At 44.9% G+C, this 17,344-nt stretch overlaps 1 protein-coding gene across 16 annotated transcripts in view; it reads left to right on the forward strand.

Moving 5' to 3' along the window:
- TANC2 (tetratricopeptide repeat, ankyrin repeat and coiled-coil containing 2) overlaps positions 1–17,344 on the forward strand; it is a 157,589-nt gene that overhangs the window by 82,311 nt on the left and 57,934 nt on the right. For all 16 annotated transcript variants that reach the window (XM_038163435.1, XM_038163438.1, XM_038163443.1 and 13 more), the window contains 3 exons: positions 5,621–5,807; positions 13,600–13,863; positions 16,418–16,543. In XM_038163435.1, the coding sequence (XP_038019363.1) occupies positions 5,621–5,807; positions 13,600–13,863; positions 16,418–16,543 (577 nt within the window). The remainder of the gene's footprint in view (positions 1–5,620; positions 5,808–13,599; positions 13,864–16,417; positions 16,544–17,344) is intronic.

The raw sequence follows: 17,344 nt of genomic DNA on the forward strand, positions 1-17,344 counted from the left end.
AGGGAAGCTGGACAAAGACCTGGAGTGACATGAATGGCTCCCACTGCCAGAGGGCAGGGTTAGATGGGATACTGGGAAGGAATTCCTCCATGTGGGGGTGGGCAGGCCCTGGCACAGGGTGCCCAGAGAAGCTGTGGCTGCCCCTGGATCCCTGGCAGTGCCCCAGGGCCAGGCTGGGTTGACTGACTGACACAAGACGTTTTTGGTCTCCTGCATGAACTAGTTTGATTGAGAGCCAAGAAATGTGGTTTTGTAAAGTTTTTGCCTTTAACACATATGTTACACTTTTAACACTTCCCATTCAATTTTTTAAAGCAAGTTGTGGATTTAAAATGGTCTGTACTATACATTGGGCTAGAAAATGTCCTTTTAACAGGAGCCTATTTCAACTGAATACTTCAAAGCCAAGCAGAGCTTTCTGCTATAAATGGTTCCTTTTGTTGTTACCTTTTGACAGAAATTAAAATCCAGTCTTTTTTTCTAAAGCCAAAGATGTCTTTGGAGAATAAATAAAAGAAAAAATCTAAAGAGAAGTAGCAGACTTGTCCTCTAAACTAGATTGGTATCTTGGGCTGTGTGCTAATTTTTGCATGAAAAAGTTTTCCAGGGCCTTTGAATGCTATTCATGTTCAGGAGAAGATAAAGAGAGGCTGGTTCCTCAATTACCAAGTTAATTTTTTCCTTCCTTTGTAAGTGTCTCCTGATGTCAGCACTTGCCTTGAATCCTGGAATACTCAAAGCTGGGAGTGACCTCACGAGGTCAACCCATCCATGCACCCCCAGAAGCAGGGCTGGCTTCAGGGAGGGACCGTGCTTCTCAGGGCTCATCCAGGCAGGGTTTGAAGATCTCCACTGATGGAGATCAGTAGGCTCTCCTGCCAGCCTCTCTTGGGGCTCACCAACTTTTAACTGTGAAAAACATTTTTCTTCTACCTAGTAGAAGATGTCCTCGATGGAAGCTGTGGCTGTAGCTCCTTGTCCTTTCCCTTTCCAGTTCTTAGAGGAGTGTGGTTGTGTCTTCTCTCCAGGCCCTGCAGATAGTGAAAGGGTGCAGCTATGCTTGGATCCAGTGTCCCTGTCCTTTCTGTAGGCTGAATGAACCTTCTCCATCAGCCTCTCCCCTCAGCCCCAGCCATTCCACACTTTTGGGGCTCTCTTCTGACTCTGCCATCTCCCACTGGCTGTCTCAGCAAACAAATCCTGTCCCAGCTAAAGCTGCTTCTGAATTGCAGCAAATTTTGGGAAAGCCTCTCCAGATCTCCATCCCACACTGAATTTCTTCCACTACCTTACTTCCAGTCGTGTTGAAAATCACGCAATGAGAGTTTATGGGATTTGCATTAAATAAATGAATTCTTCTATTAGCCATTGATTAATTAAAATCTGATTGAGACTTTGACCAGTAGTTTGCACTTGAATCTAAAAATTAGAACAATTTTTGGGTTTTAATGTGTTAATTTACATGAGCTCAGCAAAGAAAACATTCTTTGTATCAAAAGCTGCTGCTTGTTATTCCAGCCATGCTTTGCCTTCTCAGGCGAGACTATAATTATTTGCCATCTCACCAGAGCTTAAGCTGAAAGGAAGATAAGGAATGGGAGTATTTGCACTGAAACTGCCCAATCTGTACATCTCTACAATGCCTTTCCCCCCAGTTGCTTTATTCTGAATATATCCAAGGAGATATTCTCTAATCCAGATTGTAATAAAATAGTATGTTTTCTGTGCTTTTAATCATGGTTTCCTTAATGGGAGATCCCAAATGCTGAGGATTAAATCCTTTTTCTCCTGCTTTCTGGGAAATTCTTTCTAACTGTGTTGTCTGCCAGAGCAGCACGAAGGACACTGAGGTTCTGGCAGAACAGAGTAATTTTTCAAAGTTCAGTGAAAATGTGACAGATGAAACAGCAGCAATAATAATACAGAATGTTCTGTCAATGGAAATTTATATTTAAAACTCACACAGAGGAACATTTTTCTATATCAATACAAAAATAAAACATGTCAATCAATGCCAAGTGATATACTGTGTTACTTCATAATTTCCAGTTGCAAGGAACTTATTCTTCAGGAGCTGCATTGATAACGCAGCAAATGAAGGAACTTCTATCACTTCTGGCATTTCATGAAACTGTAGTTTTATCAGCTGGAGGGAAGATAAGTGTACCATCCTTGCACTGAATTTTAATTTGCTTTAAAGTGCAATGATTTCTATGTTTTAAAGTTAGTGGATGTTATTTTGTACTGAGATAAGTTTCAGTGGGGATTTGTTTAAAAGGACAAGTTAAAACAAAGACATAGAAAAACTCCACCATAAAGAATTTATAATAGTAATAAAGCTTTACATTCTTGAAGATCCCAACTGTGGGCTGATCAAACGCTGCAGTTTGAGATTGGCAGGCACTTCTGGAGATCATCTAAACCAACCTTCTGCTTCAAGCAGGGCCAGCTGAGGTTGGGTTGGGTTATTCCCCACCTGGAATTCTCTGTACAATTCCGGTGCCCCCAACGTAAAAAGGACATGGAACTGAGCAGAAGAGGAGCATCACCCCCTTCCCCTGCCAGCATGACTCTTCCACATGCAGCCCAGGATACCCTTGGCCTGCTTTGTCCAAAGCTCCCCAGTTACATTACCTTAAACTTGATGCAGTTCATTGGACTGTCAGCGAGTCAAAGAAAATACTGGGAAAAACTGATTCAATGGCTGAGGTGTGCTGATGGAGTCCCAGCAGCTCTGATAAATCAGAAGATAGTCCCACTGTGATGGGCAGCTCAGTGAAAACATCTGTGTGACACAAGCCAAACAGCAGGCCAAAAAGAGCCCTGTGTTAGGTTATATTAAGAATAATAATAAACCCCATCAATTTTAAAGGGAAAAAATAATGGGATATTGAATATGACACACAAGTAGTTTTTAATTTGGTCACTACGATGAATGAGCTAGAAATAATTTTGTAAAATTAAAAGCAGATTTAGAAAAATCAGTGGTGTATGTAAACATCTGAAAAACTTGCAGTATGAGGATATGGAAAAGGTTCATGGAGAGAGAAAGTGCATGCCAGGTAAAGTAATGAATGTGTGAAACCAGAATGTTCAGAGAGCCAAAATTACCAGAGCAGTCAGCTTGCCTGCAGTTCCTAGAAGGCACTGGGGGGAAAGGAGAGGTGCTGGTAAGTGCCTAGAATGTGAAAGAATGGAAAATAACAAAAATTGGGATTTATCAGTGGCCCTTTAAATGGGATGGAGAGAGGAGAGTGTTGCTTTGCTTGACCCAGCAAAGCTTGTCTGCTTCAGTAGAGATGACCATGTGCTGGGAGCCATCATGCACACTGTGGGTATTGTAGAATCACTGGATCATTCAGGTTGGAAAAGACCTGCAAGATAATCAAGTCCAGCCTTTGACTGAGTCCCACCACGTCACTGAGCCATATCACAAAGTGCCACATCTGCTTGTTGTTTGGATGCTTCCAGGGGTGGTGACTCCACCCCTGCCTTGGGCAGCCCCTTCCAGGGCCTGACCACTCTGTCAGCGAAGAAATATTTCCTAATATCCAACCTGAACCTCCCCTGGCCCAACTCCAGGCAATTTCCCCTTATCCTCATGCACGTTGCTTAGGAGAAGAGACCAACCCTGATGGATACCACAGGGGGATTACAAATGAGCAGGGAAACACTCACACAGTTCATTTTCTGCTGTGTTGGGATGTCTGTGTTAATACACAAACCTGCCAGCAGAGCTGTGACATTGGCACTCTGTCCCTGCTTTGCTGATGCACTGATCCATGTTGGGGATATTCTGTAATTAGGCTGAGGTCGATTCAGCTCTCTCTGGCATGAGAGCAGAGCTGTGGGGTGGCCAAGGGGCTGCCCCATCCCCCCTGCCAGGGATTCTGTGTTGCCTCCAGCACCAGGGCAGTTACTCTCTGAGTAAGGATTTTTACAAAACCCATGAGGATACTTGGACAAAGTAGGCTTTTTCCTGGTGGCTTCACGTGGTAGCTGCCCTTATGGTGTCCTAATATAAAACACTGTGTTCATCTCAAAAAATGTCCCTCCCAGACATTTTTTAAGTTTCAAATATGGAATAGGGAGGAGGAAAAAAAAATTACAGGTCAAGCCTGTTATGCAATTTGCAGGTATGATGCTTTTTGTGGTCTCCTTCAAATCCACTGAGAAGGGCATACAAAGCCCCACAATTACATGGGGATGCTCCCACAGAATAAAAGAAATCTCATTTAATCAAATTCCAGGTGGGGAATGAACCTCTGCTGTTCCTTCCTTGGGACCAGGCTCATTGTGTGGTGAGTGAAGTGCTGCCTGCTGAGCCCAGCTTCAGCCAGCAGCAGCAGAGCAGGAGAACCTGCTGTGCTCTGCGCTGTCCCCTGAGCCAGGGAGATGTGGGGTCACCTCCCTCTGCAGAGCCCTAAAGATGAACTCGAGGGAGTTGCTGAAAGTCCCATTTTTTAATGCTTGCTTTTTGCCCATCCTCGAGGGGTGATGGACTGACCCTCCTGAGGGTGTGCCTCCTCCAGTGCCCACCCTGGGAGTGGGTGCCTGTTCTGTCACTCAGTCCCGTGCAAGGAAAATGTTGAAATTGCCTGTTTATTTAAAAAAAATAAGCTCTGAAGTCCAGTGTAAGGGTGATGAAGTTGGTGTGTTCAGTACACAAGAAGCCACCTGCACCTTGACCCTGCGTAGCAGTTTTGTCCCCTGCAGATGCTCCAGGACGTGCCTTCAGCAGGGAGAAGCTTTTTCCAGAGGAGCTTCTGTATCCAATAGCCTGCAGTTAAAACAAGGGCTCTGTCATGTTTCAAATTGAATTCAAGAATGATTTTGGATTTTTAATAAATCCATCTCCCTTCACAGGATCAGATGGATAAACTCCTCCAGGTTCCTTGCACACAATATCTTATAGGGTCTTACCAAAAATCACTTTTAAACCAGCATCTTCTTTGTGCTGCTTTATTTTCCATATTATCGAGGGTTTGTTTCAACTTTATCTGGTGGGGAAAGCATGCCTGGGCAGGGAAGGGCCATCTGGTATCTAGATAAAGGATCTCTGTTGTTTTCCTGGAATGGAGGAAACATTTACAGAGCAAAATAAAAACTGCAGCCCCACAAGGATCCTGAGCAGATGGAAATGGCCCAGAGGTCTTTGTAGGATTTCCTGGATATGGTGATTGTAACTGTAAGTAAAGGTGAGATCACACTGTGTGTTTCTCACCCCAGAGCTTTCCACTTCAACAGAGGCACCAAATTTACCTTTCTGTCACGGTTTTTGCTTATTTGTGCTTTTTTCTTTTAAGCTTTCAGTTCGGTGCTAACAAAACAACCAAAACTCCTGATCAAGTATGGAATCAGGCTTTTGATAAATACCACTGTTTATGTTTCCTGTGGCTCCTATTGAACATGGAGCCTGGGATCTCTGAAGCGTGAAGGAGAAAACGAGCCCAGTGTCTGCCACAGGTGGGGGGCGGCCTAGCGGATGTTTTCATTTCAAGCTGTAAAGCACTTTTTAACCTCACCAGACAAAGCAAATCCTCGAGTGTGAGCTGTAGAAAGCCTTTCCCCCTCGCAGTGCCTGTGGTGAGTGATGTGTTCCTGCTTCCCCGTTCTGCAGAGCTCGGCGGTGACGCAGCGCATCAGCCCCTGCTCCACGCTGACGAGCAGCACGGCCTCGCCGCCCGCCAGCAGCCCCTGCTCCACCCTGCCACCCGTCAGTGCCAGTGTCACGGCCAAGGACTGCACCTATGGGGCTGTCACCAGCCCCACATCCACGCTGGAGAGCAGAGACAGCGGCATCATCGGTGAGTGCCGGGCCGTACTCTTCCTCTTCCTCCTCCTCCTCCTCTTCGCTGCTGCTGGCTGAGCCCCAGTGTGCTGGGCTGGTCTAACAAGGCTTGGTTTGTAGTCAGAGAATCCCAGGATGGTTTGAGTTGGAAGGAATCATCAGTTCCACCCCCTGCCCTGGGCATGGACACCTTCCACTATCCCAGGTGAAGCCCTGCCCAGCCTGGCCTTGGGCACTGCCAGGGATCCAGGGGCAGCCCCAGCTGCTCTGGGCACCTGTGCCAGGGCCTGCCCACCCTCACAGGGAACAATCCCTTCCCAATATCCCATCCCTCCCTGCCCTCTGGCAGTGGGAAGCCATTCCCTGTGTCCTGTCTCTCCAGGCCCTTGTCCCAAGTCCCCCTCAAGCTCTCTTGGAGCCCCTTTGGCACCAGAAGGGGCTTTAAGGTCTCCCTGGAGCCTTCTGTTCTCCAATCTGAAAAACCCCTGGTCTCCCAGCTGGCTCCTGAGCAGAGGGATTCCAGGCATGTCATCAACTCGGTGACCTGCTCTGGACTCACCCTGTTTCCTGTCCCTTGGGGACCCCAGGGGGATGCAGTGCTCTATTTAGATAATAATATTGATCTGCGTTTGCTAATTAGGGGAATGGTTTTACATTATTCAGGTTTGTACTGCAGTGACCAAGGTGATCTGTACCCCTCCACCTTCCATTCCTCATAGGTAAAACTACATAGTGCTTGGTGAAAATTGGGATGTATGAGATTGATAGCTTTGCGTCAATTAATTTACTTTTGGAAATTGTTTAAATGGTGCAAGAGGAAGCCTTGGGCAGGAGCTGAACTAAATTATCACAAATTTGAGTGAATTTCTGTAGGTGCTGTAGCAGGTTTTTCATTTGAGTGATCTGTGGGTTGCAGGTGTAAAGAATCTGGAGAAAATATACACAGATTAATTTTGTTCAGTAACTGTACAGGCACAATGGGAAAACATTAATGTTTGTATGATATCAAACAGAATGATTGTCACTTGGGTGTCTTTGCCACGTGTTCTAGGCTATTTCCCCAGCTTAAGAAGATTATATTTTGCTAACAATTTATGTCATATTAAAAAAAAAAAAAAAAAGAAAGGCAGGTTGATAATTTAGGGAGGTTAGTTGCACTAGTGGTTAACATTTTGCTTGGCTGATCAGGGAATCTGGGCTTAGTTCAGCTCCTGGATGCCACAGCAACCCTTGCAGCACTTCTGCCTGCGTGATCTTAAAATGCAAATGGGTGAGCTATTCTGAGCCGTGTGCCAAAGTAGGTTAATGAATCCTGGGCAAAGTCACTGCAGGATCCCACCCCCTCACTTCCCTGCTCACCATATCCCACCATCAGAGCTGCACCTTCTCCCACATCCAACCCCAAAGCTGGGCTGGGCTGGAGGGTCACAGTGAGTACCAGTGGGTGCTTGATCCCAGCTGGGTCCTGCCTCTGCCCCAGCTGTCAGTTGGTTCTAAGAGCTGAGCAAAGGTTGAAAGGATTAAAAAAAAACAGTTACAAGGCCCAGATCTTCAAATTCAGATATTTATTTGTAAGAGAATAGCAATGGGGAATGGGGGAGAAGGTGAGACAAGAGCAGAGGTAGGAGCAAGTCAGCCCTTTCTCCTGGATGCCATGGAATCCTTTCCATATAAAACAGAATGGCTGGTGAAAATCCTGACCTGACTGTAACCTCTGAATAGCTTCCAGGATTTTTTGGCTCTCACTATGTAAAAGCAGCCAACTGTTAATGTTCAAAAATCTGCTACTGAAAAGAAAACTGGTCAAAGAATCATGTGCTGCTCTGAGGGAACTTTGCACCTCACAACCCCTCCAGTGTGAGCGTGGAAACTTTGCTGCTGGAATGCAGCAGAATACAGGAAAACCTCCACCAGTCCTAGCAGTCCTTTGAAATTACCTGCAAACTTTTCTTGCCAGTATGCAGAGCTTATCCAGGTGATGTTCAAGCAGCACTTTACATGTTTAGCAGCAACCTCCTAAGGAATGGCTGTTTTCCATGTGGCATCTTCCTGTAGAAGTGTGTTCATGCACTTCAAGTTGAAATGGGGCCACACTTTTTCCCTGTGATGATCTGCACTCTGTTCCCTGCTGAAGTGTCAGGGGATCATTCTGTGCAGGGACACAGGACACAGGTATGAGGGGAGCAGCTCCAAAGGGAAAGCAGTCAGCAGTGAAAATCTTCTAGCCCTGCTGCTCTGGTGAAGTGCACAGGTCTGCTACTGTATAGATGAGATGTCTTCACTTAAAATTTGAGGATTTATTTGATGGAAAATTACATATAAAGGAGCCCCATTCCCTGCTGGGAATCCCTGGCCTGTAGCCTCTTCCAGTTACTCTTTTTTTTTTTTGCTATTTTTTTCCTTTCATTCCTAAGCTATCATCAAGATGCTGCCTTCTACAGATGTATGTGTTTCTGGGTTAAAATAGGTTTGTTAATAAATTTGTGCAAGATAGATGCTGCTAAGCAGAATAGATGCTGCTGACAATGAAACAAGATGGATTTGTTTCCAACTTTGTCTGCTTTGAGAAGGGAACGAAGCTCAAAAGGCACATCAAGATAAATTTAACTCAGGTTAAATATTTTTGTGATCTTACAGTTAAAGCATTTGAATTCTGACATTCTCATCAGTATTATGAAATGCTCTGTTAATAATGAATAACATTTCTGAGAAGTACAGATCTTTTTTTGAATCTCAGTGGCTTCTAGTTGGGCTCATTCCCCAAAGAGAGTTGATGTTTTGGTAAAGATCATTAAGGCTGCTACCTCTGTTTTAGAGTTGGGACCTTTTTAACAGATTTCTTTCATGTTTGCAATAGTGGAGTGTGCTTTCCAACATTAATTACCTTGTTTCTGCCAGTAAAAATCTGCAGTTTCTAAAGGGAGCCTTTGCTGAGCTGTTCTGTCTCAGTGTTTGCAGGGAGCTGGGCCCAGGAGGTGGGGGGGTCTCACTCTCTTGCAGTTCTGTTTTACCCAGACCTTGCATTTTTAGCCTGAGTAGCAGCCAGGATAGAGCCCTGCAAGGCAATCATCCCATTTGTCATCCCATTCTTCATCCCATTCCTCATCCTGCTTGTCAGCTGGTGCAGCAGGGAATTCAGATCTAGCACAGAATGGATTTAGGGTCAGGTGATGCTACTGTCGAGGTATTTTTCATTTCGTTTTAAGACCTTTTGCGTGCTCACCATGATTTATAACACCCCCAGGCCTGACACAGAAGTGGCTTTACCTGTTTAATGTCTGTCTATTTGTGGGATTCTTAATTTTCTTATTCTCCTATTTGAGCCCACTGTCGATAGAGAAGTTAAACATCCACCAAGTGGTGTGGATTTTGGCCTCAAGCCTTGAGCAGGACAGACCTCGGGGGTTCTGGGATTGGGTTTTTTGGTGTGGAAATTCCATAAACTCGCTGTCTGGTGGTGTCCAGCAGAGAATAATGTTCTAAAGGTGCACCAGGGTTGTTGGGGCACAGGCGAGGCTGCTGCCTGCCCTTGGGAACGGTTTGGACTTCCACTTTCTGCCTGCCAAATTTTTCTGTTTGGCAGCTGGAGTGGTCTGGGGTGATGTGGCTATATTTAGGTGTATCCTTCTGTGGCTGAGTTTATGGAGGCTTATGTAGATTAGGGTAAAAAATTTATTTCACTCCTTGCCAACTTGTACGTGTTAGCTGGGACATCTCTAATGGAATGAGGCAAGAGGTGCTGAAGTGAAATGAGGTTAATTCAGGCTGGGTTTGTAGCTCATTGCAGTGCAGCATATGAAAGCTCATTGCTTTGCTGCAGTTATTCCTTTAAATCAACAAAATCCCTGTTTCTTACTTGAGGCACTATAAATCTTTCCATATAATTAATGATACAGCTGTTGGTCATTGTCACGTGGGACCTACAAAAAATGCTTCTGCCGCAGTTACAGCTGGAAGGTGAATGTAAAGGTTGATGTTTTCCAGGCATGGTCTTTGCCTCGAGGAGAATTGGATGGGATGGTAAAAATTCCCTCGTGTGTTTGACTAGAGACACATTCAGTTGAAAACCTCCCAGGGCATAGGCCAGCTTGCAACTAAATGAGAAATAATATTTGTGGCCTGTAAATACACAAAACTGCCTTGAGAATTGTAGTGCTGTTCGTAGTGCTGAGGTGCTGTCTTGAGGGGGCTGCTGCTGCTTCAGTACAGCTCTGTTATTTCCCCAAAGAAATTCAAATATTTCACCCATGTTATTTGCAAAAAGTTCTAATCAGAACTCTTGTTTCCAAGGGAAACAAGCCACGTTGGAAAAGGAAAGTTTGACGGAGGAAACACAGGAGTAAATCTTGAGTGCTCAAAGCAGGGTGGGATTGTGAAGTGACTCCAGCACTTCTGGAGTGTGTTCCCTCCTGGCACCACAGTCCACGTGCCTGCAAAGCTGCTTGAAGCTGGTGCAGGTGGTGCTGGTGCTGTGGGTGGGTTGGGATCATGGGGACAGAGATTCAGCAAATCCCAGGAAAAAGCTGCAGACAGGATTGCAGACGGGCACCGCCCTGCCTGCGCACTCACCCAGGGCCTTTCCACGGGATATCATTCACTATGTGTTTTCCAGCAGTCAGATGATCTGCATGCCTCAAATTCTGTCTGTGCTCACATTGAATAGTGTGAGACTGCACCAGTGGAGACTGGAGACACGGCTATATGTCTATAAATACACAGATCTATATGCACACACGCGTATATTTATGTCCCTGTGGTATTACTTGGGTGCTGTAGAGAACCTCAGCTGTTGGTGCACGTCAGGTTTCTCTTGTTCTGTGCGTGACTCACACGCTGTCCCATCCTTCTCCATCCTTGCAGTGTCTTGTTTGCTCCCAGCTCACCAGCACACACCGTGGTCGGCGTGATCCCTGATGGAGCAGGGCCCAGGCACGGCAAGATTGATTTTTTTTCACCACGGTTGTGCTTTTTTTTGTCTGGATTTAGCAACTGAAGAGCCTCAAGTGTTCTTCCATAGCCTCTCGTGCCCCTGTGGCACCCTCAGAGTGTCCCACCTGATGCACTGGGTCCCTTGGAGGCTGGGGTTGAAGGATCTGCCTCTCTGCAGATGGCTTAAGGCAAAAATTCCTGCTGTTTGACAGATTTGAGTTCATCAGTTTATCTCTTTCCAGTTTAGATCTGTCAGTTCAAAGGTTGCATATTTTTTTTTTGAGCTTTTGATTAATGAGGTGTCCTTGTGTTTAAAAATCAGAGAATTACAGAGTGGTTTGTGTTGGGAAGGACCTTTAAGGACCAGCTAATTTCAGTCCCCTTGCAGTGTCCCCAGCCACATCCACATGTTTTTTGAATGTTTCCAGGGATGGTTATTCCATCACTGGCCTGGACAGCCTGTTCCAGGACTTCACCACCCTTTCAAGAAATTTTCCCTGATGTCCAACCTTCACCTTCCTTGGTTCAATTTGAGGCTGTTTCCTCTCATCCTGTCAGAATGGAATGGAATGGACAAGAAGGGGATGGGATGGGATGGGATGGGATGGGATGGGATGGGATGGGATGGGATGGGAATAGAATAGAATGGAATAGAATGGAATAGAATGGAATAGAATAGAATAGAATATTTCACTGTGAAGGGACCTACAGTGACCACCTGATCCAACTCCCTGACCATTTCAGGGCTGCCCAAATCTTTGCATTTTCATTGTATTTATCTGCCAGTCTGGTGTTCACAACTTTTCTCCCCTGAATATCACTCTGCACCTTAGTAGTGGCAGGTAACGTAAATTTTCTGAAATTATCTTTCTGAAATATGTTTTCTCCAGTTGTCACTGTGAAGTGTAGTGTCTGAGCAGCTCTGGGGGGGGTCACGCTATGGGAGATGTGCTCAGCATGTCAGTTCATGTTGCTGAGTCACAGCTAACCTGATGCTTTTGCTTTTTAACTGAAGTTAAAATTATTTTGGTTTAAAATAGCTCCTAGAAGAGATTAAATCCATAGAGCCATCACTTCAGCGTGTGTAGCAGCACTTGGATCATCCAGGGCTGTTCAGCAGGTAAATTAATCCACAGGGAACAGTCCTAAATATCTGCTTCAATGATGAGTTTGCACATAAAACAGCTTTAGTGTAAACCTGAGAAAATTATGTTTAGAATGATCACAAATTGCTGATTAGAAAAAGGGGCAGCAGGACTTAATAGCTCTTTTTTCTTTTTTGTTGTTTCACTTAAAGAAAACTTATTTTGACACATGGTTATTTTGTTTTTCCTCAGTTTGATGTGTTGGAAGATGACTGATGTCAGCTGCTGATTTGTTTCTACAAAGTCTAATTAGACACATACTGAGATAGGCTTTTCAAATTAACGGATTCTAATGGATCCTAATGGATCAATGGGGATTTTTTTCTGTGAATAGAAAACATGGCGTGCCTTGCCCTGCAAACCCAGTCTTTGAAATGGAGTTTTTTTATAGAGAATCACTTCAAAGATAGTTCTCAGACAATTTGAGGGAGCAAGAGAAATGTGTGAATAGCTGTTTTCTGCTTTTATCTGATTTTCTTATCCTAAATCATAAATATGTTTACCTGACAGCAAGCCTGTGTATAAATGCCAACAAACAAATACCAGTTCTTAGCAGTTTCATGTGTTGGTTTTAAATTTCAAAATACGTTGCAAGCAACTAAATTTTGGAACATTTGACGGGATGCAAAGATACTGAGCCCACTCCTTAGAAAGAAGCCCAATACTGACCAAGCCATAGAAATAGGGGTGAAGATTGAAGCTGTTGTGGGGTCTGTTAGGATGGATAAAGGTTTCCCACAGGAGCTGTGGCTTCCACTATCCCAGGTTGCTTCTGCTCTGTTCCTGGCAGTGTCCAAGGCCAGGTTGGGCAGGGCTTGGACCACCCTGGGATGGTGGAAGGTGCCCATGGCAGGGGGTGGGACTGGGTCTGTAAGGTCCCTTCCTCCCAGACCATTCTGTGACTCTCTGACACACTCAGATAAGCTGGTGTGAGTGCTGGGACCTTGTCCCAATTTGTGACTAAGATTATGGCCTTGAATGAATATACTGGAGACTAAAGATGAGAGAAAAGTTAATAGCTCAAAGGATTTTACAGCCAGGGGGTAACTATGCTGAAATCCAGAAGAGAAAATACAAATGAGGAGAGCATGGGGATATTCTGGATCAATTGAGTGGTGTCACTTCCCAGTAGGAAAGTCAATATAGCAACAGTCCTCATGTGTAAAATGCAGTAATATAGGGGAAACTGAGTGGATCACAGTTAAATCTTCATAAAAACTTACTGTCAGTCAAATGAGATAAGGGGTTCCGTTTCTGAACCAAACCAATCCATGGGAGCTGGTTGTTCAGGCAGGTCACTGGAGGCTTCTCAGTGTCAGACCTTACAAGACCTTGCAAACTTCTGCAAACATTCCCTGGAAAAGGAAAAGTAGAAACTATGATGCCAAGTAAAAGACATGAGGAGCCGTGGTAATGCTTCCTCCTAAATAATTCCTGCTCTTTCTGGAATGGTGTATTCGAATACAATGCAGCACAGAATTTTTAATACTCTTTGTAATTACAAATGGCTTTTAACAGTATGAGCCAAAACATTAGAGCTTAAATGTTCTTTTAGAAGTCGTCAGCAGAAACAGTATCATTAAACTAAAATCCATAATCTCTGATTTATGTGGATATGGACAATTTGATGAAGATCATTTTTGGCTCTTGCATGGCTCGGCTCAGCATTGAGCAGCGTGTGTTCGAGCCATTCTTTCTTCGTTACTCATTTTGTTTATCACTTCTTCCTTCAAGCTACATTGACAAGTTACTCTGAAAATGTGGAACGCACTAAATATGGAGGGGAAAGCAGTAAGGAACATGGGTCTGGGGGAAACCTGAAGCAGTGGCAATCCCAGAAATCCAGCATGGACTCCTGCCTGTACCGTGTGGATGAGAACATGTCAGCCTCCACCTACAGCCTCAACAAAATCCCCGAGAGGAACCTGGAGACTGTCCTGTCCCAGTCAGTGCAGTCAATTCCTCTGTACCTTATGCCACGGCCAAATTCAGTAGCAGGTAAGAAATTTGTGTTTGTGCCTTTAGGTCAGAGCCAGACACAGCCCACAGATGCCACAGCCCTTCTTGTGTTTCCTTATCCAAGAAGAAATCTCCTTCCCGGAGTCATCGTACTTAAGAATGACAAAAATTGGTTTTTTCGTTTGATTTATTGGTTCTAAATGAAAAACTGCTCTGTGGAAAACTGTTTCTGGTGGTGTTTAATGGTTATTTCAGCAGTTTATGATCCCTTTCTTACAAAATTGTACAAGATTGCAGGAGAATATGTTTAAAAAGAAAAAGCCAGATTCTCTACTGTCATTACCATGCAAATGTCTTGGGTTTAAGGTGCCATGACATCATAGCCATTTCTACTATTTCAAAGGATTAATTGCAAGTAAAATAACCTGTCTCATGCTCTCTGAAGAGCTTAGGAGCTCTGGAGTTTAGAGAATGGTAGTACTTTCTGTCTACACAAGATCTGCTCTGGGTCCCAATGCTCCTGGTGGACAGTGCCCCAAATGTCTCACACCTCGCAGCACCTGGCGTTTGCTAGTGACTGACATTTTTTGTCTTGCCATAAAATCAACCTTGATTTCATTTAAATTCATGTCTGTTCTTTGAAACATTTCTAAATGATGTTGTGCCATACCTTATTGATGCCTTTTACCAGCCTGCTGAGCATTCCCCTGAAGCTGGTAACAGCAGGGCAGAAAAAAAGAGATGGGATTAGAAATATTAAAGCTTTGCTGCAAAGCTGCTTGCCTGGAATTACTCCCTGTTCCTTTATTGCCCTATATTTTTTTCTTGCTGGGTAGCTTCTCTGGGATAAAACGTGCTGTCTGTGTGTCTGTGTAGACATGTGGAGAAATCCACACTTTGAATTCTGAGTCCTGGCAGACGCTGCTCCAGAAAACCCAGAGACAGTTCTGAGAGATACCCAAAGAGCCTGGGTATTGTCTGTTAAACCAGCATCCCTTGGTGCACCAGGCTGCATTGCATAACTGGATTAGTTTTCCTTTTTAATCCCGCTTTGGCCGGTCACAGACCTAAAAGCCATGCAGAAATTAGATTTATAGATGGTGAAGTACAAACCCAGAGCATGGAGGTGCAGCACAGACTGAAAACCTGAGGTTTCAGACTGATTTCAGAGGGCATAGAAAAAACTTGAAAACTCTGCTTCCACAGCCTGCTTGCTTTAGATGAATTCCTTACAAATGACACTGTGTAAACATCTTCCAAAGCAAACAGGGTAGGCTGGGCACCATTAATTTAAATACATGTGTGTTCATTTAATTGTCTTTGGAAGTTGTTGACTTGCTTGTTGCACTTAGAGGCAAGTACTGCTTCAAGAGGAAACTGTCTATCCAGTAAAGTTCAGGGACAGCTTTTCCTTCTAGATGTTTATTTTTTGGCAGAGATTTTGCTGCTTTGAAGTACTGTTGTCAGCTAACACAGTTCATGTCCCAGGTTAAATCGTAGAAGTATGATGAGAATTCAAGATTTGGCTTAACATTTTATCATCAAATGATCACATATCAGCTCCCATCTGCTTATGGCACCAGAAAATTATGGGGTTTGGGTAGTGGATTTATATGGGTGGTTTTCACCAAAGAGTTTAACCTCATTATCTTTGTGCCTGAATGATGAGGAAGGGAAGCCAGGTGTAGTTTCAGAGTTGATTTGAGTCTGTCTGCAAATGTGACATTGCTCAAAGAGTTAATGCTGAGCTGCCAATTCCATGTCCTTGCTCCAGTGACACATGTTGGGTAACTACGTGATAAACCAGATTAGATGACTAATCCAACTGAAAATTAACTCACCAGAAAATAGGTATATTAATTTTGAGCCTCAAGGTCATCAGTGTGGAGACAGTGTAGCTGGGAATGGGGAAAAAAGCTGCCTTTCTTTTAGTGGTATTCCATGGTATTCCACATTTTAGGGTAATCATGAATTCACAGCTTTGCTAAAACAGGTTCTTCTTCTCTCTTTTTTTTTTTTCAAATACAGTTGGGTTTCTATACACTCTGTTCTTGGGAAGCAAAGCATGGCAGCACTTACATCTGCTGGATTTTTTTTCTCCTTTTTTTTTCTTTTTCTTTTATTTTTTTTTTTAAGATTCTCCCCAAATATCTTCCAAAACAGCACGAAAGTACCCATTTTTATAGCAGCCTACAAAGTACACTCACTGAATGTATTGTGGCACTGAGCAGTTTACAGCTGGGAGCAGTTCTTACAACACAGGGGGTGTTGTGAGGGTGGAGAGGCCCTGGCACAGGGTGCCCAGAGCAGCTGTGGCTGCCCCTGGATCCCTGAAAGTGTCCAGGGCTGGGTTGCAGAGGGCTTGGAGCACTCTGGAATGGTGTAAGCTGTCTTCTTTTATTTGGGAACACCAACGGGAGACCAGACCAGAGCAAATACCAAAACCACTTTACTTCTTCCTAGGGGAAATGGTTCTTGGTTCACGTCAGCTCTGTTGTCTCATGGTATGTTCATTAAAACCAGAAAAACGCAGTAACCAGAGCGTGAGATCCCAGAGCCAGGCGTGATGTCCTTCTTTGCTTTCTCGTGGCAGCCACCAGCTCAGCCCACCTGGAGGACCTGGCGTACCTGGACGAGCAGAGGCACACTCCCCTGCGCACGTCGCTGCGGATGCCGCGGCAGAGCGTGGCCAGCGCCCGGGCACAGCAGGACCTGCGAGGTAGGAGCACAGTGGGGCCCTCGGGGCTCCCCATCCTGGGGTGTCTGCGTGGGGAACTTCATCCGTGTCCCTGTGAAAACCAGAATTTCAGGATGGTTTGGGTGGAAAAGGACCTTAAAGCTCATCCAGCGCCACCCCTGCCATGGGCAGGGACACTTCCACTGTCCCAGGCTGCTCCAAGCCCTGTCCAGCCTGACCTTGGGCACTGCCAGGGATCCAGGGGCAGCCACAGCTGCTCTGGATAACCTGTGCCAGGGCCTGCCCACCCTCACAGGGAACAATTCCTTCCTAATATCTCATCCAGCCCTGCCCTCTGTCCTGTCCCTTCAGGCCCTTGTCCCAAGTCCCTCTCCTGCTCTCTTGGAGCATCTTTAGGCACTGAAAGGCTGCAGTAAGGTCATCCCAGAGCCTTCTCTTGTCTCTTCTCCAGGATGAATAACCCCAGCTCTCAGCTGGTCTCCTTGGGCTTAATAATTTGATAAGTCATTAAAAATGAGAAATTTTGTGGGCTACTACTGTTTTGTCATATTTTTTCAGTCAAGGCCAGGGATTGCAGTTCCCCCTTGCATTCTGCAGTGTGCCACTGGGGAAGGAGCCCAGTGCAGTGGTGAGGCCACCAGCTCAGCCACTGCTTGTAGGGTTGCTCACAATGCCTGTATTCAGGCAGCTCTTTGAGTTCTAAAAAGCCTTTTGAAGGGGAAATTTTTGTGGTTCTTTGTGGCAAATTCCACAAACAAGACGTTAGCAATGAGAAGAGGAGCCAGGGCTGACATTTTAGTGTTTTGCTTATTATTCCCAGGC

This window comes from Motacilla alba, chromosome 27 (assembly GCF_015832195.1).
Source record: "Motacilla alba alba isolate MOTALB_02 chromosome 27, Motacilla_alba_V1.0_pri, whole genome shotgun sequence".
In the NCBI taxonomy this organism is placed as follows: domain Eukaryota; kingdom Metazoa; phylum Chordata; class Aves; order Passeriformes; family Motacillidae; genus Motacilla; species Motacilla alba.